The 26,607-nt window shown below is 43.4% G+C and overlaps 2 protein-coding genes across 3 annotated transcripts in view; one reads left to right on the forward strand and one right to left on the reverse strand.

The window, feature by feature from the left end:
* The window catches only part of LOC125901287 (protein unc-79 homolog), a 43,201-nt gene extending 33,286 nt beyond the window's left edge, over positions 1–9,915 (forward strand). Inside the window, exons 33-51 of one of the 2 annotated variants that reach the window (XM_049596926.1) lie at positions 1,215–1,316; positions 2,305–2,421; positions 2,545–2,647; positions 2,738–2,878; positions 3,005–3,043; positions 3,162–3,274; positions 3,512–3,597; positions 3,989–4,162; positions 4,470–4,538; positions 4,627–4,737; positions 5,972–6,076; positions 6,181–6,258; positions 6,380–6,469; positions 6,596–6,771; positions 7,097–7,280; positions 7,388–7,591; positions 8,560–8,637; positions 8,731–8,772; positions 8,875–9,915. In XM_049596926.1, the coding sequence (XP_049452883.1) occupies positions 1,215–1,316; positions 2,305–2,421; positions 2,545–2,647; positions 2,738–2,878; positions 3,005–3,043; positions 3,162–3,274; positions 3,512–3,597; positions 3,989–4,162; positions 4,470–4,538; positions 4,627–4,737; positions 5,972–6,076; positions 6,181–6,258; positions 6,380–6,469; positions 6,596–6,771; positions 7,097–7,280; positions 7,388–7,591; positions 8,560–8,637; positions 8,731–8,772; positions 8,875–9,063 (2,201 nt within the window). In that variant the 3' untranslated portion in view covers positions 9,064–9,915. The remainder of the gene's footprint in view (positions 1–1,214; positions 1,317–2,304; positions 2,422–2,544; positions 2,648–2,737; positions 2,879–3,004; positions 3,044–3,161; positions 3,275–3,511; positions 3,598–3,988; positions 4,163–4,469; positions 4,539–4,626; positions 4,738–5,971; positions 6,077–6,180; positions 6,259–6,379; positions 6,470–6,595; positions 6,772–7,096; positions 7,281–7,387; positions 7,592–8,559; positions 8,638–8,730; positions 8,773–8,874) is intronic. The other variant, XM_049596927.1, reaches the window with a different exon arrangement.
* Positions 9,916–11,884: 1,969 nt separating this feature from the next.
* On the reverse strand, positions 11,885–26,300 carry prima1 (proline rich membrane anchor 1). The gene is made up of 4 exons (XM_049596972.1): positions 25,566–26,300; positions 24,619–24,760; positions 22,056–22,188; positions 11,885–14,267 (listed from the first exon to the last, which is right to left on the reverse strand). Exons 1-4 carry the CDS (start codon positions 25,845–25,847, stop codon positions 14,168–14,170), a joined length of 657 nt encoding a protein of 218 aa, XP_049452929.1. The 5' UTR covers positions 25,848–26,300; the 3' UTR covers positions 11,885–14,167.
* Between the last annotated feature and the right edge of the window lie 307 nt (positions 26,301–26,607).

Consider the following 26,607-nt stretch of genomic DNA (forward strand, 5'->3'; position numbering starts at 1 on the left):
ACTGACCTCCTCACAGTTTATGTTCCTAACAGATCACTGTGTACTGCTGACTCTCTCACATCAATTGTGAGTGAACCGCGGTTCAGGACTGAAGCCTACAGTGATGCTGCATTCAGTTCCTTCATTCACGTCTTCCTGTAGATCTGATAATCATGTGCACCTGACTTACAACCTCTAAAAGAAGACTTATCTTTTTAAACTTGCACCTACCTAAAAACATTTACTAAATTTTACCTCACCCACAACATAAATTGTCATTATTTTTTTACTCAGAATTTGATCTATTTTCTTTTATTTGCTCCTTTAGAATGAAAAGGGTTTTACAGCCGTTTCGGCTGAAGAGCTCAATGGCTAAAAACATAATCTTACCTAATGTAACATGTTTGTGTTGACCTCATGCCCTGTTGATTTTAGTCCTTTGTTTGCTTTCCTCACTTCCGTTTCTCTTGTCCTGCACTGAACTGAACTGCCACTTAGATGGATATCTCTCACTGATGGGCTCCGACGGGCTCCAACAGGCTCTGATGGGCTTAGACACCAATTCAACACACTGAATTGTTCAAAAAGCTACCAACAGTGGCAGACTAGTGCCAATGGTGCAGCACATAGCACAAAAACTAGGGCGATAGATGCTCACAAACCGGCCGACATTGACCGATGGCCAACAGTCGGCCTGGTGTGTCAGGGCTCTAAAGGATACATGATTTGTTTGAAAGGAGATGAATATTGTCAACACACGGGTATGCTCCTTTAAATTTTTAGAACTTAAGTGAACTCTGAAACACGTTAGCTGCCTCAAATCTTCATTTAACCAACCACGGCAGCTGTGTGGATTTCTGTGGTGTGTTTCTATGTGTGTGTGTGTGTGTGTGTGTGTGTGTGTGTTCACTTTTCTTTCCTTTCATACTAACACTTAAGAGGTATTTTTAGCACACATCAGAAGCTGCTGAGCTATATAATGTGACTTAATATAAAACAAGTAGAGGAGCAAGACCAAAGATCAGACTGCAAACTGATTTTCTAAATCTGAACTGGTGGCACAGGAAACAAATCACTAAACTTCTCATAAGACACTATCATAAATTAGCACTAAATAAACTTTATGGTAGCAAAAGTGGTGCTTTTCACGACTGAATGTATCTTATGCAGTTCTTTGCTGGCATATAACAGCACATATTCTACCCTGCCCATTATTTACCCATGTTGCCTTGCAGATCACAAAGTTCTGTCTACATTGGAAAAGCCACGAGAATCTGCCTCGGCCCCCACACTCGAAGCTGCTATGCCTGAAACAAGCCATCGCTCTTCAGTATCAAGTAGGATCCAATTTTGCGTCCTAATCTCCTTATAAACTTTAAATAATTTGAGTGTTTTGGTATCATAAAAAGGGCCTTAAAGCCACAGTTTGGTAACTTTTATCAATAAATTTTTTATATTTGCTGAAACTGTCACTATGTTTACACAGCATTAAACGAAACAGATAATCTGTAAAAATAAAAATTATATTACTCTGTACTCTATTGGGTTGTTGCACGTATAATGGCCTTATTGCACCTGGACATAAACAACCAGAGCCGAGGAGTTTCTTATTTTACATCTAAACGGTACGCTAAAATATTTTTTGAAGACATTTGAGGTGAGAAATAGACAGTGCAGAAACAGAATCTTGATTCACATTTGATCAGTGCTGTCTAGTTTGACAGTTTGACTGCAGTTCATGAGCAGTGATTGACATGAATGACAGCTGTGGGAGATTCTAGCGAATGCCATTAGAGGCAGAAGAAAGAGGAGGAGGGATGTGATTTTTCCCATATATCATCTCTGTAATGTACTTATTTCAGAATTTGGTGACAGTTCCAGCAAATATGACACAAAGTTATTTTCATTAAAGTTACCAACTGTAGCTTCAATCGACCATTTTCAAAACAGGTCATTTGTTTCTCATATATAACCTGTGCATACAGCAAATAAGGAAATTATCTTTTGTAGTCTTGATGTCAGAGCTGGAAATATGCAAGAAAATCACATAATACTATTTGACATCTAATAAAGCCAGTAAAATTCCTGACCAAATTCCTGACCAAAAAAAAGTTTTATACATTCATTTTCAAATTAGTTTCACTCTAAGGTCCTGTTACAATGCTTAACTTAATTTTGTCTTTATGCAACAATAAAAATCACATCTCTTTTCATGTGCGTCTTACCTGCAGTATTTCCATGTAACCACATATACCTGTTGCTATTGATGAAACCGTTTTAGCAGGTACTTCATCCCAGGGGTCTTTTTTTGTGTCTGACCTTTAGCTCAGTACCGTCAGGTGAAGCGAGGTTCTCTGGGCGCTCTGACCATGAGCCAGCTAATGAAGAGACAGCTGGAACACCAATCCAGCGCGCCACACAACATCAGCACCTGGGACACAGGTCAGTCACTGTAGACTTGTCCTTATCCTATAATGACCCCCTGAGGAGATATATATATATATATATCTTACATATATATCTATATCTATCTTTGGTTTAATTACTGATATTCTTCCTTTGCAGGTCCCACAAAGACCAGTCTGCTCTCTGCGCCAAGCACAGTCAGCATGTTTGTTCCTGCACCAGAGGAGTTCATTGATGAGCAGCCCACCACGATGTCTGACAGGTGATTGAATCAATCAGCAGCTGTACTTGTCTTGACACAGGTCACTGTGATCCTTAAACTGGCCTGTTTTATTTCTTTGCAACGCCCCAGGTGTCGTGACTGTGCAGCCGTGCTGGAGGAGTACGACGAAGAGACTCTCTGCCTTGCAGTGGTCGTTCTCTCCATGTTCATCCACCTCAGTCCTGATTTGGCTGCTCCGATGCTTCTCGACATCATGCAGTCTGTGGGCAGGTACAGCCGCTCCTGCAATCTGCATCCACACAGCACTCCACCGTTAAATGAAGTTTCATAACTCACCCTCAGAGCTCATGCATAATTCATCCCTGAGTCCTAATCCACTGCTTTAACTCCTTTCAGGTTGGCATCTAGTGCCAATTTTTCTGGACAAGCTGAGAGGTATGAGACATTAAAGCCGTCACGCCAGCGTTCACTGTTGCTTATAGTCGAGTTTAATAATAGATGTGAAGTGTGACCGCCTGTCCATCACAGCCTTTCTCCCTGTGATGCTTTGCAGTATGTTGATCCCAGGGAATGTAGCAGGTGTAGCCAAGCAGTTCCTCCGCTGTATGTTTCACCAGCTGGCCCCTAATGGCATCTTGCCCCAACTCTTCCAGAGTAACATCAAAGGTCTGCTCATACTACTGACTACTGAAATTCCTTCACATGTGTCTGCACTATTTCTGTGGAGACTTAGCATGTCTTGTTGCACTAACTTTATAACCTGTAATAGATGCATATTTTACTGCTTTACTTTACATATTCATTTGAATATTTTTTCCATGATGATAAGTCTAATTAAATAGTTTCCTACTGGACATACTGTCACCTTCATTCTTTGTATGTCTATCTTTATTTTTTCTACAGATGGCAGTTTTCTGCGAACACTTGCGTCGTCCCTGATAGATTTTAATGAATTGAGTTCTGTTGCTGCCCTCAACATGCTGCTGGAGGTGGGAATTTTTTTCTCTACATGCAATTGTGTTGAGTCATTTAACCAGCAGGAGGAGCTCTTGTCAAAGCAAAAGCTTTCAAGGCTCCAGCTACAAGCACAGCATAAGCCCATCTAAAACAACAAATCACTGAGGCATCCAGGAAAACCTTGCCTCACTCTGCACCACTGTACCAGTTTATTGTTGCTGTTCAGCTAAATAAATGACACAGATGAGAATTGGTGCATGAGCTCATCCAAGCAATCATCTTTGCTTCAGCGTCCTAAATCCCCCGCTCTCATCATGAGCATTGTGATTGATCAGGACTGAATGATCAGTTAAATGGAAATATTCTCACTTATACAGTTTCATTATATAACCCTGTTATGGTTTATGCTTCTGTGCCCTCCAGGGCCTGAACAACAAGAAGAGTCTGCCAGCAGGGGGCACAATGTTGCACTGCCTGGACAACATTGCCACCTTCATGGAGGCGCTCCCCATGGACTCTCCTAGCAACCTGTGGACAACCATCTGCAACCAGTTCCAGACCTTCCTCACAAAACTGCCCTCCGTGCTTCCTCTGAAGGTAGATATCGACTCTTCCGCTCACTTATTCATGGTCTGATATGGTCTAATGTGATTATGGCTGGAGGAAAAAGCATCTCGCAGTGCCCTTGTCGGGTTCAATAGGACAGAGTCTAAAAATTGTAATTGATTTGACTCTGACACTTTTGACCTTGGGGGTCAAATTAGTGTACTATAATCAGTTTATTAATGCCAACAAATTTAAAGTCCAGGAATAGGGCTGATGCACCATGAAATAAACTTTTGACTACTGACTACTGACAGTCAAGATTTTTCAAATGTTTTATGCAATCTGTGCGTCTCATTAGTGCCCCATGGATTCCAGTTTGAGGATAATCATTTGTCTTCTGAAAATCCCAACTACAAATGCAACCCGGGTAAGCCCACTGCATAATTATACATACACATAAGTCCAAACCCTGGCTTTTAATATCTAACGTTTTCTCCCCTTCTTCCACCTTGCAGAGCCTCCTGGAGCCTTTCTCCAAGCTGCTGAGTTTTGTCATCCAGTATGGCATGTTCAGTCTCACCTACCTCGTAGAACTGTGCGGACTGTGTTACAAAGCCTTCAACAAGGTACTCTTGAGTGTGTTTACATATTATCTGTTTATGTATGTATGAATAAAGCCTGTGTTGACATCCAGTCTTAAAAGAGTTAAACCTTTTAAACTAATCTGCAGTGTTAAAAATGTTGAGCTCCTGTTTGCAGGCCTCTCGCTCATCACTCTTTTGGTGCTACACCTACTTCCCCGACTCACCAGTCAGCCAGAAATGTGGCCATGTGTCACAGATGATTAAGTAGGCAATCAGCTAGTATTGATTAACATGATTAGTTGGTGTGCTAGGGCCGACAGTGTGTTTCTGAGTGGCTGTCTGAGACAGAGATGGAGCCAGGGCTGTCTGCACTGCTGGACCAGATGGATCCTCAGTCCTCCACCACTGTCAGCGCTGCATGCTTTATGTCTCCTGCAGTATTGATTTTCTACACCCTCTTTAATTCCTCACCGTATAATATCCGCTTTTCAAAACCCAGAGTCACTAAGAGCAATTGCTTCTGGAACCTGTCCTGTGCAGTTGTTTTATGGAGAGGTGAGGTTTCTGGGAAGCACAGTTCAGTTATCTTTAGAGGTCAGGTTTTTAAGGACACAAAGTCAGGTTCTCTGGACCTGCTAAAGTTTGTCACACCACGCACCATTTGTCACAGCCGCACTGCACGATACACCAAATGCGACTGGGCCCTCTAGCTTAAGAACAGCCCATGATTTGTTATTTACCAAATGGACATGCTCCATTAACTTTTAATTATGAGAGTGCCGGGTACAGGTATGCGCATTAACAAGTGCTAGTCAGGAGCAGCTCTGCATTCTGTAAGAGCGGGGAACGAGCATGTGCCTGCGCCTAACATAAGCAAACATGACTGCATAGAGAAAGAGAGAGGCAAAGTGGAAGCCAGAAGATGACAGTGTGGTTTGTAAACAGGCAGCTGGGCTTTGTGTGGAAGGGATGAACAAAGAGAGCAGCCTGTCCTGAGGGAGGGAGAAGGCAGCCTGACAGCCTCATCTGAGCTGCCTGGGACTCTGGGAGGAGAGATCTGGACTGGCCTAAATCTACTCCTCAGCTTCACTATTCTCTGTCTATTCTCTGTCTCCCTGCCTCCCCTCCCTCCCCTCTCGCTGCCTGTCCTTCCCCCTCTATTCAGGCTACAGAGTTTATGCTCTCCTCGCAGCATGAGTAAGGGAGAGTGATAATAGAAAAAGGCAGTCTTGCTGCATCAGTACATTTACTCCACTCTCTATCTCCTTGCATCCAGGAGAGAGATAAGTTCTACATGTCCCGCATTGTGGTGTTAGAGCTTCTGCAGGCTCTCAAGTTCAAGTCTCCTCTGCCTGACACAAACTTGTTACTGCTGGTCCAGGTAAAAAAAAAATGCAGTTTTGTGCACTTCAGTTTACACGAACCAAATAAATCACAGTATTTTATCCTGACTACAAATCTAAAACCTGCTGTGGAATTTCTCAGTTTGTTTGTGCAGATATCGGTACACGGCTAGCAGAATCCACCATCATCCAAAAGCACATGATCGCAACGCTGCCGGGGGTAAGACTTTACCCGATGTGTGTTTGGAGCTTATTAGAATCCGCCTCATAAAACAGCAGGACATAAAGATAGATCCCACTGTGATTCCTCCTAAAGGATAAACTGTTTTTGTTCTCCACAGTGCACAACAGCAGCCATGGAGTGCATGAGACAGTATATAAGTGAGCTCCTGGACTTCATTGCAGATATGCACACGCTAACCAAACTTAAAGTAAGTCTTGTTCTTTGTGTGAGTGCCACAAAATGCGTATTATCTTATCATATGCAAAGTTTTATCCTTCCATATTTTGCCCATTGTTCAACCTTATCTTTCCCATAATCCAAATCTGTTACTCAGAGCCATATGAAGGCTTGCTGTCAGCCGCTGCATGAGGACACTTTTGGAGGGAACCTGAAAGTGGGCTTGGCACAAGTCGCTGCCATGGAGATCAGCAAAGGCAATCACCGTGATAACAAAGCTGTGGTCCGTTATCTTCCCTGGCTTTATCATCCGCCATCCACCATGCAACAAGGGTAAGAATGACAGAACTACAGATGAGTTCAGTGACTTAAAGAGTCAGTCCACCCAAATGACATGAAGGCACATTTCTTCCATTGATATTTAGCTTCGTTTGTCCATGTTGAAAGATTAGAAAAAGAAGAAGGAGCTGCTGACAGTTTTTTGATGCCAGATCAGAAATCTCAAAACCAAATATGTTTTTATGTAACTTTGGTGAACCACATGTTAGTAAGACTTACTGACGGTGAAATATTGAGTAGAGAAATATGAGAATCAGATTGTATAGAATTTACTGTGGGCAGATTTGTGAAACTAAATTTCAATGTTTTTTCCCTGCAGACCAAAAGAATTCATCGAGTGTGTGTCCCACATCCGTCAGCTCTCCTGGCTCCTTTTGGGCTCCCTGACACACTGTGCCCTGCACCAGGGCTCCACCTCCTGTATGCCCATCCCTCTAGATGCCGGCTCCCACATCGCAGATCATCTTATAGTCATCCTTATTGGTTTCCCAGAACAGTCAAAGGTCTGGCAGAAGTGAATCCCTGTAAATGACCCCACCCAGGATTTGATTAAATGATCTATAACCATCTCACTGGCCTTCTCTGTTTTGCTCTCGATCTCTGCCCCCAGACGTCGGTGCTGCACATGTGCTCTCTGTTCCACGCCTTCATGTTCGCCCAGTTGTGGACCATCTACTGTGAGCAGGCAGCCGCTGCTCCGTCCCTGCAGAACCAGAACCAGACAGAGTTTTCCTCCAGTGCCATCCTCACTGGCCTGGAGTTCTGGAGTCGGGTTACACCCAGCATCCTGCAGCTCATGGCCCACAATAAGGTGGTGAGTGCTCTGCTGATTATTTTAAGGCAGGCAACTCTAGTATTTTTCAGCCTGGACCCTCTTTTCTGGTGTTTTTGTGTCTAAAGAGACTAATGGAGACAACAGTTTTTAGAATCGGCGCAAGAGTGCTGCAGCCAGCAGCAACAAAACAGGCTACAATGTGACCACTGGGGCCATCTGTGCACCGTCAATTTATGTCCACTTCAGTGCTTGTTATAGCCACTGACAGGCTCAGGTTGTTATTATAAGTGTCTAACACCATTATGGAAAGGAAACTCTGCAGAGATAGACCTTTTTGTTGAGGAGTAAGATCCTTTTTTAACCTGAAATTGCCATTGTCAAACCCACCAGACTCCATTTAGATAAGAAGTCATTTTAATGTGTATAGAGCGGCATATTTTCACATCTAACTGGGTGAATTAAGGGTTTGTTTCAACCAAACCAGAGTAGGTGAATGTTGAAACAGTGTAAGGATGAACCAAGACAGGTTTAGTGGCTTTTAATTTGTTTCTGTCGACTTTAAATAAAGTGTGTTTTATGATGATAAAATACCTGTAGAGCTGTTTCTGGTTAACCACAAGGGATCTTACTCTTAAACATGGGTCGTCTCTGTAGGGATCATTTCCATAATACTGTCAGTGACAAACAAGCACTATTAGTGGACGTACATTGATGGTGAACAATTGCCAATTAATTATGCAATCATTACAGTGCAGCCTGTTTCGCTGCTGTATGCTGCATCAGTCTCACTCAATACTGGGCCAGATTAATAAAAATCATTGTTCCAGTTATTCACTTAGGCACAAAAACATGGAAAAATAGAGTCCAGAAAATTACTGATATCACTCTTAAAGGCTAAGGTAGGAATAAGGTGCCTGGAAATGTGGTGTGGATTAATGTCTGTTTCAAATATGATAAGGAAACTGTAAGTATGTTAGAGAAATCACAGCTGATATTTTTTCTCCCAGATGGTGGAGATGGTATGTCTTCATGTCATTAGTCTTATGGAAGCCCTGCAAGAGTGCAACTCAACCATCTTTGTCAAGGTTTGATATAACTCTAGTGTTTTTCGACATTGTTAAAATATGGTCACCTTAACACCTAATCTAATACTTATCCGTCATCATTCTTTCCTGTAGCTAATCCCTATGTGGCTACCTATGATTCAGTCAAACCTTAAGGTAAGGCTTTTAAAAAACTTTTAAAGATTAATAAAGTAGCTTTTGATTCTTCAGGTGATTTCAGACTAAATTGTTGCCATCTTCCCTTCCTTCCTTCACCAGCATCTATCTGCTGGGCTGCAGCTGCGACTCCAGGCCATCCAGAACCGTGTAAACCACCAGTGTTTGCAGGGCCCGTCATCCGGAGCCCCTCCGTTTGCTCTGCGCAAATGGCTGCAGTGCACCCAATTCAAGATGGCTCAGGTGGAGATCCAGTCGTCTGAGGCTGCCTCACAGTTCTACCCCATGTGACCTGCTCTGTGGTCACCTTGGATCCAGTCTGGGTCCTTAGATCTGCATGCATCCTCTCTGGCTGAACCCTTTGACCAAAAAAAAAGGACTCCTCTGTGAACTGATGCTGTACGGGATTCATTTGGACTGGATCATTTTCAGCACCTTTAGTATACTACCTGTATATGTACAGTAAATCTATGCTATTTTAAAGTACTATAACTGGAGCTCATTATTAAAGGTTTGGTAGGCTTGTGTGGGATAAGTGTATCAGGTGCCTAACTGTTGTATTCAACAGATTTGAAGAGTCAGTAGATGACTAAGAGAATTTCTATAGACCCATGTTAGTAATAGCGAGGGTGTGAAAGCAAATGCTCGTTGAATCTTAGATACGCTCACTCTGTTACATTCATATTCTATCACTTTTTAAGTTGCTTGGTTGCAAGCTGGATAATAAAAGTGCGAGTTTTTCTAAACGCTCAGAACACTTTGTCATTTCGTATGAATTGCCGACCCCTTCAAAATTCAAATGTGACATTTACTGCCCTTTGATGTCCTGGCTGATCTGGAAAATGTCCAGTTTACCATAATGCAGATGGCAGAGCGATAAAATCAGCTCTGTTGTTTTCTCCCCCGGACGAGAAACTGAACCTCAGGTGTGTCCGGGAAAATGACATGACATGCATTACTCAGCTCCCGCCTGAGATCCTTGTCAGACTGTCAGTCATGCTGCCTCTTGCCGTCAGAGCTCTGATCGATCAGAGGCCAATCTGAGTAGCAGCAGTAGCTTTGTAACTCGATAAGGTGGAGCCAGACATTGGAGGTAAACAAGACTATTTCGGTTGTGCCCCCCCCTCCCTGCCCCAAAGTGGAAAGCCCCCCCCACCCACCCATACTTCTCCATTCCCCTCTTCATTGGCAGCAGCGAAACAGATTGGCCCACGCATATACCAAGCAAACACAATTACCTTTGGCCTAATGTGGTTTGTTGTGATTAAGCATTGTTGTGAGGTCTAACCGCATTACCACGAAGCTCTTGTCTGAGAATAACAGATGACATGACAGCAGGGCTAGAAAGCCGAACAGCACATTAATCTTTGTTTTGATCTTCACTGCTGCAAGGATTTCATTATCAAGCTTTAAGATGAATTAGATCTGATGATATAAATGTATTCCGCAAGAAGAAATTGGTTTATTGGACAAAAATAAGTCAAATTTGATTTGCATATATTTTTTTTAATAAACTTGCTTTTAGTCACTGCATTTGTAAGAGGACCCATGTTGAGAGGTGTATGCCAAATGAGTCACTGGTGTAATGATATCACACAATGTGACTAATGAACACACACTCACACACACACACGCACACACACACACACACACGCATACACACTCCCCGGTGACCCCAAGCTAGCTGAATCAGGCTGTAGTGCCCCGTCTCATCAACCTCTAGTCTTGGCTCATCAAAGAGGCCCTCTCCTGCTGTGTGCCTCTGTGTGTGTGAGTTTTTTAAAGTGATGCTGGATGCAGGTGTGTATGTGCATGTGTCCCAGCATGTGCACAGGTGTGTGCGTCTGCATGTGTGTGTTTAATCAAGTCCCCCTTGCTCTGGGGTTGCATCTGTCAGCCACTGCCACCGTTGTGATCGTTTGAACTCACAGCCCTTTTCCAAAGAACCTCTCTCATTAGCGGCAGCTTATGTAATCAGTGTCCCACAGGTATCCAGCACTTTCCCCGCCCCTGCCTGCCTGCTGCCTCCTGAAGGACCATATGGGAGCGCTGACCTGATGAGCAGGCAGCTGGAGGTAGTGAAGGTAATTAACGCTGACCAAAGGCCTCTCAGGCAGAGAGGGTGTGAGTGGGTCCTCAAAGATTGTGAAGGTCAGCTTTGAAAGGACTTTGCAAGTTCTCTCTCACATACACACCAGGTGTGTGGTGACATTCCTTGATTAAAGAGCAGGTTGAGAGCCAGTCTCACACAGGCTGCAGCCCTAGTTCTGTATAAAAACCATTTCAAGAACCAACATTTTAAAGAATCTGTGTATCAGCGCCCCTTTGCTCTACGGAAATACCTTCTGAGAGCCTCGTAAAGCTTGTTGAGACAGTGACAATCCCTGGTCCCCCCGCCTAGTGCTGTCACATTGCTTTTATTACAGTGAAATCCACAGCGCCCTGGCTGGACAATGCATGAATGTTTAAATTGCTCAGAGTGTCCATTGGCATTACCGTCAAGTGGCACATCTAAAGCAGGGCAGGCAAAGTACTCTATGGTCCCTCATTCACATTATAATTCATTGACATTCCTCTTCAGTGCTCCTCTGCATCAGCCTGTATAGTACAGGTTTGTCCCCCTTGTTTGTTTCACATCATTAACTGCAGCTAATGTGCAAATTAAAATAGAAATGGGAAAGTGTCTATACGATTTAATGTAAGAGTGCAGCCTCTTTTGCAGAGGTGAATCCACCACCTCCTCTTAGCTTCCTATTAAACCCTAATTTTGTTACAGCAACTTGCATTCTTGCTTTGGCTGCAGAAATCCGTAGCACACATCCGTGATTTTTCGTCACATGGTTATTAATCGAGCCCACTGCAAGCACAATATGCAAACCCTATAAGTTTTCTTGTTTGCGTCATTAAGCCCCACGGAGAGCAATACGCTTGGTAATCGCAGTTCATTAAAGATGCGCTGTGTGAGACAGACTGAGAACTGAGAATGTCCTCCGCTGTGGGGGGCCCAGGAGACAGGGCCAACACAGCTCTCTGCCCAAGACATGAACAACACAACACAGCACAGCACAGCGCAGACAGGATGGGCACAGGCTAAATATAACAGTGGCACTTTTATCACCTTTCGCCACACACAGGTACAGGTTGTCTGCCATAGCATAACAACAGTGTCATATCTGCACATGTAGCTTTTTTTTTAAACACAATAGACTGTAGCTATGTTGTTATGTACAGTTTTATTTACAACTGAAAAACTCAGCAATGAAATCAACTTATGCACATCTTTCTATCTGTTTGGTATAATGCATAAATTGTGTGTGTACTATTGATTGCCATATATACATTAATGGCTTGCTCCATCAACATGACAACATTGACATAATTCTAAATGGTAGCACATTGTTTAAGTTTTACTATGTATAAACATATGTTCTGTTACACTGTACATTAATTAACAGTCCAGAAGGCAGATATTTAAATATCAATATTTACATTCATGCATCCATCATTTCTCTCATATAGGTACATGGTGGGGTATACTGTTAGTTAATATCTGTGCATGTTTAGATGCAAGCATGTGTTTTTCCAAATTTTTCCACAGTTTAGCCAATATCTATACTTAACTGACAGCCACAGAGTACAGCCCACTCTCACTGAGTACACTCATCTGCATGCACACTCACAGACAGACAGACAGACACACACACACACACACACACTCACTCTCACACACACACTGACGCATGCACACACACAGACACACGCAGATTTAATGTATAAAAGCAGAGCAGCGTTGAGTGATGCTCCAGTTCAGCTCAGTTGTGTTTTTCCAGGGGGGATGTGGAGGATGCCTGTGACAGCACTGAGTCACACACACACACACACACACACACACACACACACACACACACACACACACATCCCTGCTGAGGCCATCCTCTGTGCAACCTGATCTCTGGCTATTGGCTAAGTCTCCTGTCTCTCACCAGTCACAAGGTCAGCCCTGGGCTCATGTCCCCTGTTTCTATAGCGATGGGCTAAGCCCTTCTTGACAGACAGAAAAATGAAGATTGTCAAATCCAAACAAAGCATGGCTGAAGGCATCTCGCTGACCCCAAGACTGAAACAACAAGATTTAACCAAACGACTTGTGATAGCAGGTTTAACTTGTAGTGGGGGGGCTTGCATTGAGATAACAAATCAAAAATGGGGACTGGCATATGATGCAGCACAGAAATAATGTTTGGAAAACACACATTCACATAGCACATCATAGAGACCCCTGACTTTTTTTTTTAGCTGAGGTCTCGGGAAAACAGAGAAAAGCATATCAAACACCCAGAGACAAAACAACTGATACCAAAACTCTTTGCAGAGCAAGCACGTTTTCTGCATCAGTGTCTCAACAAACTGACAGCAGGCTTAAAGCATCGGAGCATCACAAATGAATTATATGGTTTATAAATTATTCACTTTAAAAAACAGAGCTATCAAGAAATAAAATGAATTCATTAAGATGTTTGAGAAAGATGTGAGTAACTTACAAGACAGTTTTTTTTTCTTTTAAGTAGAAAAATAAATTCAAAAGTAGATAAGTAAATAAATGGAGCAAATAAACTGATGAATGACTGGAGTATATTACATTGAGCCTAAGTCTTCAGTGGCATTTTTGGCATGGTAAAATAACCAGAATGTCCCATGTTGATGTTGTTGCTCCTGTTTTTTTTTTTAATATATGGATTTCTTTAAATTGCATAGTCAGATGAATCCACATCTCAGAGCCAGGGCCGACAGGAACATCATGCCTCTCACAAAGCATCTGTCTCAAAAAAAAAATGGAGAACCAAAGATGGACAGTGTCGGGATCGGACTATAAAAAAAATGTTGCATTCTCTGTAAAAACTGCATGCAAGTTATTTATTGTGTGTGATGGGCTTGTCCTGTCTGGCCACCCGTGGGACTGCAGGGATGCTGTATTGTCTGTTGTTCCATTGCAGATGTCAACAGTGTGTGAAGTCTGGATCTGCAGCAGACTGGCAGACAGTCCCTCTCCAGCCAGCAGCCAACCAGCCTGTCAGCAACACTTGCTGTTACTAAGAGCATAATGTTCAGCCTGCTGTGCCACTTTCGACACCATGGGGGTTTGTGGATTTCTCTCTCCATCCTTTCTGGTTTGACTTTTTTTTCCTCTCCCTTCCATCTTTTGCAGCTCCTCTTGAGCTGAATGGTGTCTTCAGTCCGGGCAACATGCCAAGCAAAAAGGGAAGGTTTACCTATTTGAAAACCTTGGGTAAAACCCTGTTGCATTCTGGGTGAGAAGGGATCGTTGTATTCGGGGGGGAGGTAAGGTGACAGACGGTTATGGTGATGTCACTTCCTGCGCCTAGCAGGAGACAGTCTATACCACAGTGTTGTTCGTACCCATGGCCTTCTTGTTACGGATGCTCATGGCGTATTCCCCACGACTTGTCCCGTTCTCCTCTTTTCGTAGTGGTTTCCTGCAAATAGACATTTTCATAAAGTGAGGATTCCTTGACAAGAGAGTTACATTTGCCCTCAGCTGAAGGCCATGTCATTAAACAGAGTTTCTGGACTGTTAACCTTTCGGCTGATTTGATTTCTCGGGCTGCACTGGGTGCATACACTGGTCTCAGCGATCCGTTCTAATAAGCTCAATATTCAAAGGTCACTATTGCAAGGAGACAGGAGGGAAAGATACATTGCAACACGGGGGATAAGGCAATTACCTACTCTGACTGGTAGATGCAATCTTCCCGCTAAGTAATGAGTATGTGTGTGGCTGTCAAAACAACTTGGGAATAACATCGATAGCAACATAACCTCCTCTCAACACTGGTTGCGCTGTAGTACTCTGTCCTTTCTATGAGTATGTTGCGGTGCAAAGTAAAGCTGCAACACATGATCCCCTTGCCGCTACTGGCCTGTGAAGAGCAGTATCATTCAATGCAGCCCTTTTCATGCACTCCTTGGTGCCTTTGTGTTTATTATATTTGTCCAGTGTACTGTGGCTTCTGCACCGACCCCCTCAGCTGCTCTCCCCTCCTCGAGCTTATGTAACTCAGAGACAGATCTGAATACAGTTAGTACAGTCATTGTCCCACTCAACACTGTACTATGCCTTCATTGCCACAGAGGACCCTTGAGCGACATCTTAGCTCAGCGTCTTCTCTGCTCTCCTCTGAAAGCCCTGGCTGGCCGGTCCAACTTTGACGAACAGTCATTCCAAGTCCAGTCCAGCACAAATCTTTTCCCCTTCTCGGGGCATTGTGCAGCGAGGGAATCCTTACAGGGTAATATGAGCTCATACATGACATAATGCAATCCAGTACAACAGCCCCGCGAGAAAAATTACGTTTGTCAAGTGTGGTATGTTTAGTTTTTGATGAGACTGTGTCAGAGAGGATGACGATATGAGGGCATTATAATTATTTTTTAAAAGCGATATGTAACTTTAAAAAATGAATAAATAACAGAATCTTACTCTCACAAATGAAAAGCTAAATTCATGAACAATACAAAGCACTGTTGCGCAAATCAGTATACTCAGAGGTTTAGCTGCTACAGCCTTTTCTGTCCTGGTATGACAGCTGGTCTTAGCTGACTTTGGACAGATGTTGCTGTGCAAGTGACAATTACTGAGTTAGTTAACTGACTTAAGGACTCCTTTTAACTTGTGCTTCTGTGCACTACATTTTAGCATATGCCATAACACCATGATTGCCACTTGTGACCAAAATGGCCAATATATAGACTAGCTTTAACAGCTAACCTATTTTTCAACCTGGACCCCTATTTTGTCACTTTTTGTGTCAAATTTACTAATGAAGACAACATTTTTTGAAACTGGTCCCATATTGAGCAAGACACTGAAAGAAGCTGCCATGTAACCACTTGGGGCATCCAAAGTGCTTGTTTTGCCACTGACAGGCTCAGATTGTCATTAGAAGTGTCTGACAACATCATGGAAAGGATCTACAGAGATAGACCTTTTTGTTAAAGGGTAGGATCCTTTTTGTTTAACCAGAAACAGCCCCTAAATCGCCTTCACCAAACCCACCAGACTCCATTTAAATAATTAGTAATTCAAGTGTGTATACAGTAAGCATATTTCACATCTAACTGGGTGAGTTAAGGATTTATTTCAACCAAACCAGAGGTGGTTATTGTTTGGAGAGTGGAGGGATGAACTAAGGTAGCTTTTGTGACTTTTATTTTGTTACTGACTGAAGTGGATTTTACATTGATAGGCAAAAGTGTTTCAGGGCTGTGCCTTGTTTTAATAAAAGGATCCTTCTCTTTAACAAACAGGTCTGTCTCTGTAGGAAATCCATTCCACAATATTGTCAGACACTTAGTATAACAATTTGAGTCGATAAGTGGCAAAAACAAGCACTTTTACTGGATGTACATAACCTGTTTCTCCGCTGCTGGCTGCAGCCCTGACGCAGCCCTGTCGCTCAATACTGGACCAATTTCAAAAATTGTTGTTCCCATTTAGACACAAAAACATGACAAAATAGGGTCCAGGTTAAAAAATAGCAAAGCACAAAAGCATTTTGTGCTGTTGTCGTACAATATTTCATTATATTCTTTCTGTCATTATGTCTATGAACTCAAAGCCCTACCATTGAGTTGAATTAACACCTTTAGATTTCAGCAAAAAATGCACCATGCATACACCGCAAGCTTTAAAACTGTAGCATTTATAATATGCCTCTCACACTGGATTGCATTATATCTCATGTATTTACACACTGTCTTACACTGAGGCTGTAAAATAAAAATGGACAGCTGATGTAATGTCTTCCAATTTCTGTCATGTAAAATGTGTTTTTGCGACATTTCTCTAGGATAGTCTGGTAAATGTCAAATTAGGATGTGGAGTTTTCCTGCACATGCTCATATTGGTCATTTTCTCCCTGCTGTCGACTCAATTTGTCTGCTGTCCCTTTTTCGTTGCTCCCATACACTTTGGCCAAACTCATTTTGCTACACCTGTTAATCAACCATCTTGTTGCTGTCAGCTTTTAAAACTGTTCCTGTCTTGGCTGTTTTTCAGCTGTCATTTCAGCGCCTTGAACCACCTCCGCCCCTCCACCTCCTTCAGATACTTTCATCTGTCAACAAAGTCATGCTTTGCCAGTCTTTAAAGAGTTTCTCCGTAAAAAAAAAAATAAAATAAAAAACCACAATGGGGTTTAAACAATAAACACTCTCAGTTTGCATGCTCTTTCATTTTCAGCTAACATGATTCTAGTGATGACAATTTCACTCTGCAGTCCACCACTTTGATCCAGACTGAAATTTATCAACAACTGATGGAGGGATTATCATGAAATCTTGCAGATATTCGTGTTCCCTGGAGGATGAATCCGGCTAAGTTTGGTGATCCCCTCACTTTTTCTCTAGTATCACCATTTGTTTGGAATTTGTTGTCTTTAATGATATATCTCAATAATTACTGGACAGAATGCCACAAAATTTGGTGCAGACATTCATGTTGCCCTCAACGTAAATTGCACTAACTTTAAGACCAATGCAAAACTAATGACTTTCCCATCAGCCTTGGCTGTACTTGATGTGTTTAGTGCTGATTAGTAAATGTTAGATGGCTAACACACCAAACTGAGATGTTCATCGTGGTGAACATTACACCTGCTTAGCATCAGATTGAGCATTGTCACTGTGAGAATGTTAGCATTTAGCTACAAGTATGGCTGTGTCTGAGTAGCTACAGCCTCACAGAGCTATAGACTTCTTATAAATGGATCAACAAAAATAAAAGTCATATACATAATACTAACTATGTTTTACTTTTAACTGAAGGGACAGTTCATCCCAAAATCAAAAATACATATTTTTTCCTTTTACCTCTAGTGCATTTTGTCAGTCTAGATTGTTTTGGTGTGAGCTGCTGAATGTTGAAGATATCAGCCATAGAGACATCTGCCTTCTCTCAAAAATAATTAAACTAGATGGCACTCAGCTTGTGGTGCTCAAAGTGCCAAAGAAAAAAATACTAAGCAGCAATGTTTCTCCCAAAAATCACAACTCGGATACTCAAGATAACCCACAGACCTTGTTGTGAGCAATTTCATGTAGGAATTACTTTCTCTCTACCTTACTACACCCGGCAACCATATTATGGTGCAAAGGGAAGCGTGCATCTACTTATGCATGAGGGGCTCATGCTTGTGACAGCACAGGATGTAATTAGTAAACATTAATGTTCTCCTTCTTGGCTCAGCTCTAATGTTAGCTGGCTCAGTGGTGCTAGGTGAGCTAGCAGTACATAATGGATGTATAGAGAGAACAGGATACAATGTTGGAGGCTGAACCCTGTTCAGTCCGATGAAAGTTACTCAGTGGTGCATGAAGCCAAAAACGTTAAAACGTTAAATTTAAGCAGATGATTGTCACTGCTTCTGCATTATTAGGCCCATAGAGCAGGCACACTAGAGACCTAGAGATTTGTCTGCCAACTCAAATGGGGATAAGATGATTTATTCGTGCAGCTCTTCTGGCCTTTCCAAATGTTATTGGACCCAATAAATCAAATTCTGATAGCCAACAAGTCATTTTGTCAGGATTGTGGCACTCAAAAAATGTATCCACTGATTTACAGACGTCTCTTTCACAATGTAAGTCTGTGGGGAAAAGTCGTTTTTGTCTGAAGGGCATCACATGAAGGACTCAGACGTTGGATTAAAAAAAATGGCTTCAAAGCCTGGCATACTTCCTGAGGACCTGCAGTAGAGGCATGCTTCCTTCTGCACCATAATACGGTTTGAGGGTGTGCTTAAGTAGAAAGAATATAGCTCTTACATGAAACTTCTCACAACAAGGTCTGCGGATTATCTTGAGTAACCGGGTCACGATTTCTGAAAAGAGACACTGCTGTTAAGTTTTTTGGAGGGTGCTTTGGGCACCACAAGCTGAGTGCCATCTAGTTTTACACTGGAGGGAAGGCAGACATCTTTATGGCCAATACCCCCCAACACTCGGGAACTCAAAACAATCTTGATTTGTAAATAGCACCACAAGTAAGAGGGAAAATGTGTATTTTTGATTTGGAATGAACTGTCCCTTTAACACTGTATATTGAGCTTTCTCTGCCATTTTATAGTCTCGGATTAATTATGATACATTTGTGTTAATGATTGGAGTGTTACATATGATCATTTTGAATTACTGTTGCCTGAAATGTCGCACACCGCATTCAATCTGCAGTTGCCAGGGTTGTTGGAGGTGATGTGAGCTAATGGCTCCTGAGCAAAGTTGTAAACAAAACGTAAGCGATGACTAAGACTTCCTGTGGGACTCTGTCAGCTGGGAGGGGTCGTATGGCTTAGGACACTAGGGATACATGCTGGCCATGTAGGACAGATGCTGCTTGCTGTGTCCCCGTGGGACCTGGGGAAAGCCTCAGAATAGAAACTGTCCAGCCCCAGGGTGGAAACACATTGTGCCGCAGGGGAGACGATTGGCTGATGCAGCCACAGCTAGGGGAGTTGGGATATACCAAAGTTTTCTCTGAGGGACAGACAGCAGTGTTTACAGCCAGTCTGGACATTCTTCTACTTGGAATAAAAAGTTGGCGGGGTCGATACTCGTTTAGCGTTATGCAACTTCCTTGCAGCTCACCAATAATTTTAATTTGGAGTATTTTTGACAGGTCAGTATTTCATTTATGCTGTAAAATGGCGTCTGACAGTGGTGATCTATTGCCTGCTGGAGGGTGCCTCGGCCCTGTTTATTTCTCCCAGGATGTAATCTTTGCACAGACTGACCGTGTCGCTTCGGGCCGCCACACAGGGCAAAGCACCAGGGCCTCAAACCGACCTCTACCCAGGCCTTCAATAATAGATGCCATGCTGTTGACACATGGCAGGTGGCAACACAACACTTCACAGGTTAGATGAATATTTCATATCAAAGCTGTGCAATCACAGCGCACATTCCTGTTTGAAGTTTGGGGAATGGATCATGGTGAAATTGGGACATGTGTTGAGCTGTTTACAATTACTCCAGCCATCTGGAAATTAGAGTAACATGCTATGGTTCAAAGAAAACGCATTAAAAAACAGACTGTGAAAATCTGTCACCGGTTTTGATGGTGCCTGTATGGTAATATTCTAAAATAAAACAGAGGAGATTAAAAATGTATTAGTAAATATTGGATTTGAAAGCATTTTGCCTGACAAGTATTTTCCTTCTATTGTATCTCTGGTGGAGTGTTTTGGATATACTGTATTGCCCTTGGACAGGAGCAGCTGTGATGTATTATCTGTCTTTGGACAAGCCTCCCAGAGCGCTAAGTGATTGGGAAAAGCATCTAGCTTCATTAGTCAGTTGGTTTGAGTTTTGTTTGTTTTGGCTTCTTGGATGGCTGACAGCCTGGACTGCAGCATCATGTCTTTTGCTTTGGATGGCACAGCAACACTAAAACGCAGCGTGTGTCTGAATCCTCTTCTCTATGCTTGCACACACCAGCCTCCCTGGTGCTGTGGACTCTGAATAGAATTGTATGGAAGTGTTTTTCCTTTCCAGCCCCTTTGCTTCTGACACATGACTGGCAGACAAAGATTATAAAAAATAACAAAAGGCCAGGAGGGCTGGGACCCGCAGAGCTAGCTCCTCTGCTGTCTGTGGTGCTCAGGCCTTGGCCCTCGGCCAGCTGATTTTCATTGGGAAAGCCCGGAGCACTGAGGGGCTGGAAGGGCTATATATAACTGGCTGTGTTATTCTCACTGACAAACCCTCTCTCTCTCATTGTTATTGACTGAGACGCTCAATTACTGCCTTTGCTTGCTTTCGTAGACAACATTTTTTCTGTCCTTTTCACTGTGTTGTTTCCTCTGGAAAACGATAGATGATTAGAGCATCTGTGATAAACGTTAAAGGAATCACATTTTCTCCCTGGACAGCTCTCCTATTGGCTGGTGACTAATGAATGTCTAATGAGGCCAGTCTGGCTGGACCTCTGTGCTTTTTCCCTCCTCATTCAGAGTGGAGGGCAGCTTGGCGTGGCACAAAGTCTGCAGTCTAGAGCCCACAGAGCTTCAGGACACGACCCGCTTGCATGTATAAAAGATGTGGCCTGCGACTGAATGACTGCGCAAATTAATTCATAAATAATGACTTGGGTTTGGGGCTAGAGCCCGTATTGCAACAACACTTTCCTACCACTGCTGCATTAAAAAAGGTGCCCCTTGGCTACACAAGGGGCTGGAGAATTGCCATAATGAATTCCTGAGCCAACCACCTATTACTTCCACTGCCTGACTTTGCCTATTTGTTGTTTAAAGAAAGGAGAAATAGAGTTCTGCTGAGGAAAGCCATATCTGGCATGCAGGCTTAATATAATTCCATAAATGCAATGAGCTATGATACTAAATCAATTTAAATACACATAAATAAAACATAGAAGTAGCTCCCTGATTTAGCACGCACATCTGTGGCTGTTCTCACATGGGTGTGTGAGAGTCAATGTTTACGCCATATTTTATAGAGTGTGTAAATATGCCAAGATGATGTATCTACATATGTAAAGATGTTGTGACTTAATGGATGGGTGCACACTCAAGTATCCTCCGCATGCCTCCCTGAGAATATGCAGGGCTTTGCACGATGTGTGTGTGTTTGTTAAATGTCTGCGAACATCAACGTGGATGTCAGAGTGCATGTGTGACACCGTGCTGCCTGAATGTCACACAGAGAATTGGGTCTGGGTTGTGCTGCAGGCTAAAACCTCACGCAGCCTTTTTCTCTAATAAGCCAAATGGGGGAAACAGTTCCCGCTGCAACAGCGGCATCTTGGGAATCCTCTGCTCGCCTCATGCTTTCACTTTCATGAATCCAGCTGCCATTCTAGGAAGCTTTAGACACTTATGTAAATTAAAATCAACACAGTGTTGTAAAGTCAGGTCTTAGTGCATCTCGATAAATGAATTTATAGGATGTTTCTGGTGACTAAGTGTAGTGTATCTTTCTCAGTGACATTTACAACCCATTCTATGATCTAACCTCTGACCTCAGACTGACCCAGCAGGGTGATGACAGGGTCATCGTAGCCTCACAAACAGAGACATGAGACATAGTACAGTCTCCCCTGGGTCAAATTACACATGATATGTTGAGTGGCCTGCCTGTGACAGTTCCTATTTCAACATGTCATCACTTGAAAACATTTCAGAGACACGTGCGGGCGAGAGCTAACTGAAGCACTACAAGAACAGAACAAAAAGAGAGATAGATAATCCAACCTCTTGATGGCCTTGTAGCAGATGATGATGGCTGAGAGGAGGAAGACGACTGAGGCACAGCCCACTGTTCCAAGCACTATAAGGTCCATCTCCATCCACCATGGCCTCAACAAAGGCACCATGGGCTCTGCCACTTAAAAAAAAAGAGCAGAAGAAGGGGCAGGAGGAGAGAGATTTGGATACAGAAGAGGAGAATCAGTAGGATGCATTTAAAAAAATAAATCAGTAAAAATCAGTTCAAAATTTAAAAACATGATCACAGTGTGAGACACAGCACTGCCTTGAGTTGTTAGATCCTTAGTGATTGCATTATACAACGCGATAACAAAGGCAGCATAGAGGTGATTTTTCTTCCCTGCTCTGAGTTGGGATGTAGCCGTGTCCTCGCCTGTTCTGTAGGTCTTAGGTTCAACGTTCAAAGATATCCAACCCGACACCATGAATCATTTAAGGTCCCGTCAGCCTTCCTTACACCAGCACTCTTGTCCACACCAATTACTGTTGCAGGAACCTCCTGCTCTTTCCACATTAGATCTATGGTGTAAGACCACTCACCAGGAATGTTGTATAACATTATGTGCATCAGCAACTTTGTGTCTGTAATGCAGAACTTCTCTCGTCTCTTTCTGCTGCATTTGGTGCTCTCCCAGCATCTATAAATCAGTTTAGTCATGTGCATATCTATACGTCTATCTATCCATGGATGCTGCTTTGTTCCAGTTTTGTGCTCCCTGAGAAAATACACGGTGCTGCATATCGTACCAGAATCGTAGCTCCTGCATTTACAGTTATTTTGTTATGAATGAGAGGAAGGGTTTACACCATAGCAACAAATACTCCTTAGTAATGCTGTGGACTATTTTCCAACACAGCACATTTCTACGGAGCAAATAACAAGGCACGGCTCTCCCCAGTACAGCACACCACGTCATAAGTCACTATGAATTTAAAAGCTCCTCTCAGCCAAACTTCCATTTTAATCCTGCGTTTTGTCAACGGCTGTAGGATTTAATTCAGTCAGTGGTACGGATCTACTTCATTGTGATAAAGCACACGCCTTTGAAGGACTTCGGAAACCATTTTTAGCACGCACAGACTTACTTAACAGTGCCAATTTTTCTCTCTCTCTCTCTCTCTCTCTTTTTTTAGACTTTTAGCAGATAGATAAGGTCTCAGCCATTGTCCCAGTTTTTCCACGTTAGCTATGCATATTCATTGCATTTTTAAAGAAGCAAAATTTCATCTCTAACCGTTCTGCAAATTGGGCTTCTGAAGGAATATCAAGATAATTATGCGCCTGTATAGATTAAATTGAGAACTGAAGAAAAAAAAAGTGAATTATTCATGGTGTCTCCACCCTCTGCAAACATTTCCATGTAAAGTTGAAAAGGAATAGAAATTGGCCTGCTTATCATATTTATCATGACACACTGCTGTTTATGGATGTAGCGTTCAGAGTTCCACTCATGCGTTGGCTGTAATTGGGCGTTCAACTCCCCCCACCACCACCACCACCACTACCACCTTAGCTTACAGTCAGATGGTCCTGACAGCATTAATGCAGTGACCAACATTTACAGAAGGGTCTATAACTCTTGAGAGGTAGCTCACACGGTGAGTCAGGAGAGAAAGAGGTCCTTTTAAATTGATCAGACGGAAAGAAATCATTGGAACTGATTGATTAAAACCTTTACACTGCTGCCTGTTGAGACTTTGATGATTAAATGCTCCTCCCTAGTCATAATATTAAGGGCTCAGGGTGAGTGATTCTAAAGAGTCACAGTAATAGCTCAGAATGGCTGCATCATCAGCATCGCTTGTCCCATATTTCAGTGCACTGTTCATTAAGGTGCTCGGGACTTCATACAAATCATATCAACTCTCCGCGAGCAGGCTGGTGAAATATGTTCGCCTATCTGTCAATGGATTTACCATCTCACAGGGAGTGTCAGAGGGAGAACTGCTGCAACAGGCAGTGGATCCCAACAGATATACTCGCTTGTTGTGTACAAGCACCGACACACAAAACACACACACCCTCATTGCCGCCAGCTCAACTTCAAAACGAAGCTAAAAGTACTGGGCTGGTTCATTAGCCCCTTATCTCTATCAAATTAAAGCTAATTTAATTAACTCATCTGTGTTTTAATCAGGGGTCCTCCGGGGGAAACCCTACCACTGAACCACTAAGCTTGGCAGCCCAGCAGGCATGGATTTCACAGGCAGCTGGGTACTCCCCAAGGTCAGACCCAGCATAAATTAGTCCTGTGTTCAGCTGTCAACATCCTGCTGGCTCTATCACACGCACAGACGCACATGTGCAAAACAGTGCCCATGCACGGGCGCTCACACAGTAATCTCAGGGGGCTGATGGTAGATTTTTCTTTTGAGCATAAAAGGAAACACTCCACGTCAAAACAGTTCCTTGAGACTAGCCAGTTGCTTGACACCTGCGTTTGGCTAGGAATGAGAGATCCAACTGTGGGGCGAGAGCAGACTGAGAGTGAGACAGACTTGGAGCGAGACAGGTGTGAAACCTGGGAGCGTGAGCTGGGAGTCTTACCTGTGGTGCCCAGTAGCCGTGGGGGAGGCGGTGGAGGCGGCGGAGGGGGAAGGGGAGGGTATCTTCTACAGTGGCATGCCAGCTGGCACTGTTCACTAACTTTCTCCGCCACAGTCCGTGAGCATGACCTCTGGAGTTCTCCCTTATGGTGAGGGAGAGAGAAAGAGAGAGACATTGAAATGACTGAGCCACTGTCCTTCAGTGCATTACTCATGAGTGCCTTTAGCACAACACCGTGCAGCACAAATGGAGATGCTTGAACACTCAGCAGCCTCTTAGTTAGCAGCACTGTGGATATCCTCTCAGCATTATTTTTTGTATCACGGCTCACAGTGTTGTTGTCACCGGGGCTGCTGTGTATGTAGTACATGCAGAATAGTATCACGTCTATGGCTGCAGCCCGCTCCCTGTAAGAAACCACCCACCAACAGAGTGGGCAGCAGGCTGCCCCGAGGAGTGTGCGTGGGTGGACTTGGAAACTCAAGCAGATCACATTACACATGAACCCTGGCAACACTGCGTGCGTGTGAACAACAGCTCACCACTATCTGTAGGCAGCAGCACGGGGCAGAGGTTAGAATACTCATCACTAACATATGCCTGCTGCAGGGATCCTGGTGGGATAACTGAATATTGTTATCATAAAAACACAGTTGGCTACTCCATGTTCCCACTACAAGAGAGCTGAGTGTGTGTGTGTGTGTGTGTGTGTTCTCATGCCTTACTGGAAACTCTACACATGCATGCCTGTCAGTATTTCCTAAACAGAGGTGCACTGGTGATCCCAACATCTGGTGTAAACACACAATTCACTGCACATTGATTGCAGCATATTAAGTTACTTAAAAACACTCCTTATCCATCCAGCAAATCAAACTCCAGGTACATTAGTGCAACATCTTCTCATGCGTAAAATGACAAGCGGCGCGCCTGAGCATGATCCTTACCTGGCATGAGAGTAAAAACAGTGAAAGAAGGCAATGACCGAAGAAAAAAGGCCAAAAACTTAAAGTAAATGGCATTAGATCTTGGACCAGCATTCCTCTTGCGCTGTTCTCGAAGATACTAGGCAGCGATTCCAACAAATGAATGCAGTATACATAGGCTTGAACTGTTTGGGAAATAACCATCCACCCTGTCCAGTTCAGCGGCGATATCTGTGACAAGCGTCTCCAGAAATAGTTTATGCCACAATCATTTTCCTCTTGAAATCCCGTTGTCGGTAGCATAGGACAGGCGAGCCGGTGGAATGAGTAGCAAATCTCGATAATTCACATCTCGAAAGTAGTTTCTTTGCTTATTGGCACTCAGATAGCGACCTGAATCACGCCGCTACTCCGTGCAATGTGAGGGCGGTAGATGGCCCGTACCTTACATCCCTCCTCGGCTGCAAGCATGAGTGCAAATGGGCCACTCAAGCCATCGAAGTTGAAGAGAGGAGAAGAAAAAAAAAAACCGAACAAGAGAGAGATCCTCAGGAATATCGTGCGGCAGGATTCCTCACAATAAAACCACACATGCCCTCAACTTATCTAGGCTGAATACTGTATGGGCGAGTCCGGAGGGCAGAGCCGAGGGTTAAACTGATGCATCCCCCTCTGTGCCAAAATACAGCGGGCTGTTTTATACGGGAGCATCACCGCCGCGCACTTGATGCAGCGCTCACATCAGCTCCTCCTGACAGCGTGTGCTCAAACAAATTCACCCTCCGCTTCTCCAAAAGTCCCCCCCACCTCCTAAACACACACACACACACACACACACACACACACACATACAGTGAGAGGGGAAGAAGGAGGTTATGGAGGCGGCGGTAATGTCAGCTGGGTTTTGTTTGTTTTTGTTTATGTTTGTGTTTGATTTTTTTTTTTATAGTGGTCCAGGCTGAAAGTATAGCCCACAATGCGTGGAGGCGAGTCCGTAAGGATGACGCGTACTAGACCGAATTAAAGTCAAGTGGAGAGAGAGAGAGAGAGAGAGAGGGAGAGT

The sequence above is a fragment of the Epinephelus fuscoguttatus genome, linkage group LG14, assembly GCF_011397635.1.
Source record: "Epinephelus fuscoguttatus linkage group LG14, E.fuscoguttatus.final_Chr_v1".
Classification (NCBI taxonomy): domain Eukaryota; kingdom Metazoa; phylum Chordata; class Actinopteri; order Perciformes; family Serranidae; genus Epinephelus; species Epinephelus fuscoguttatus.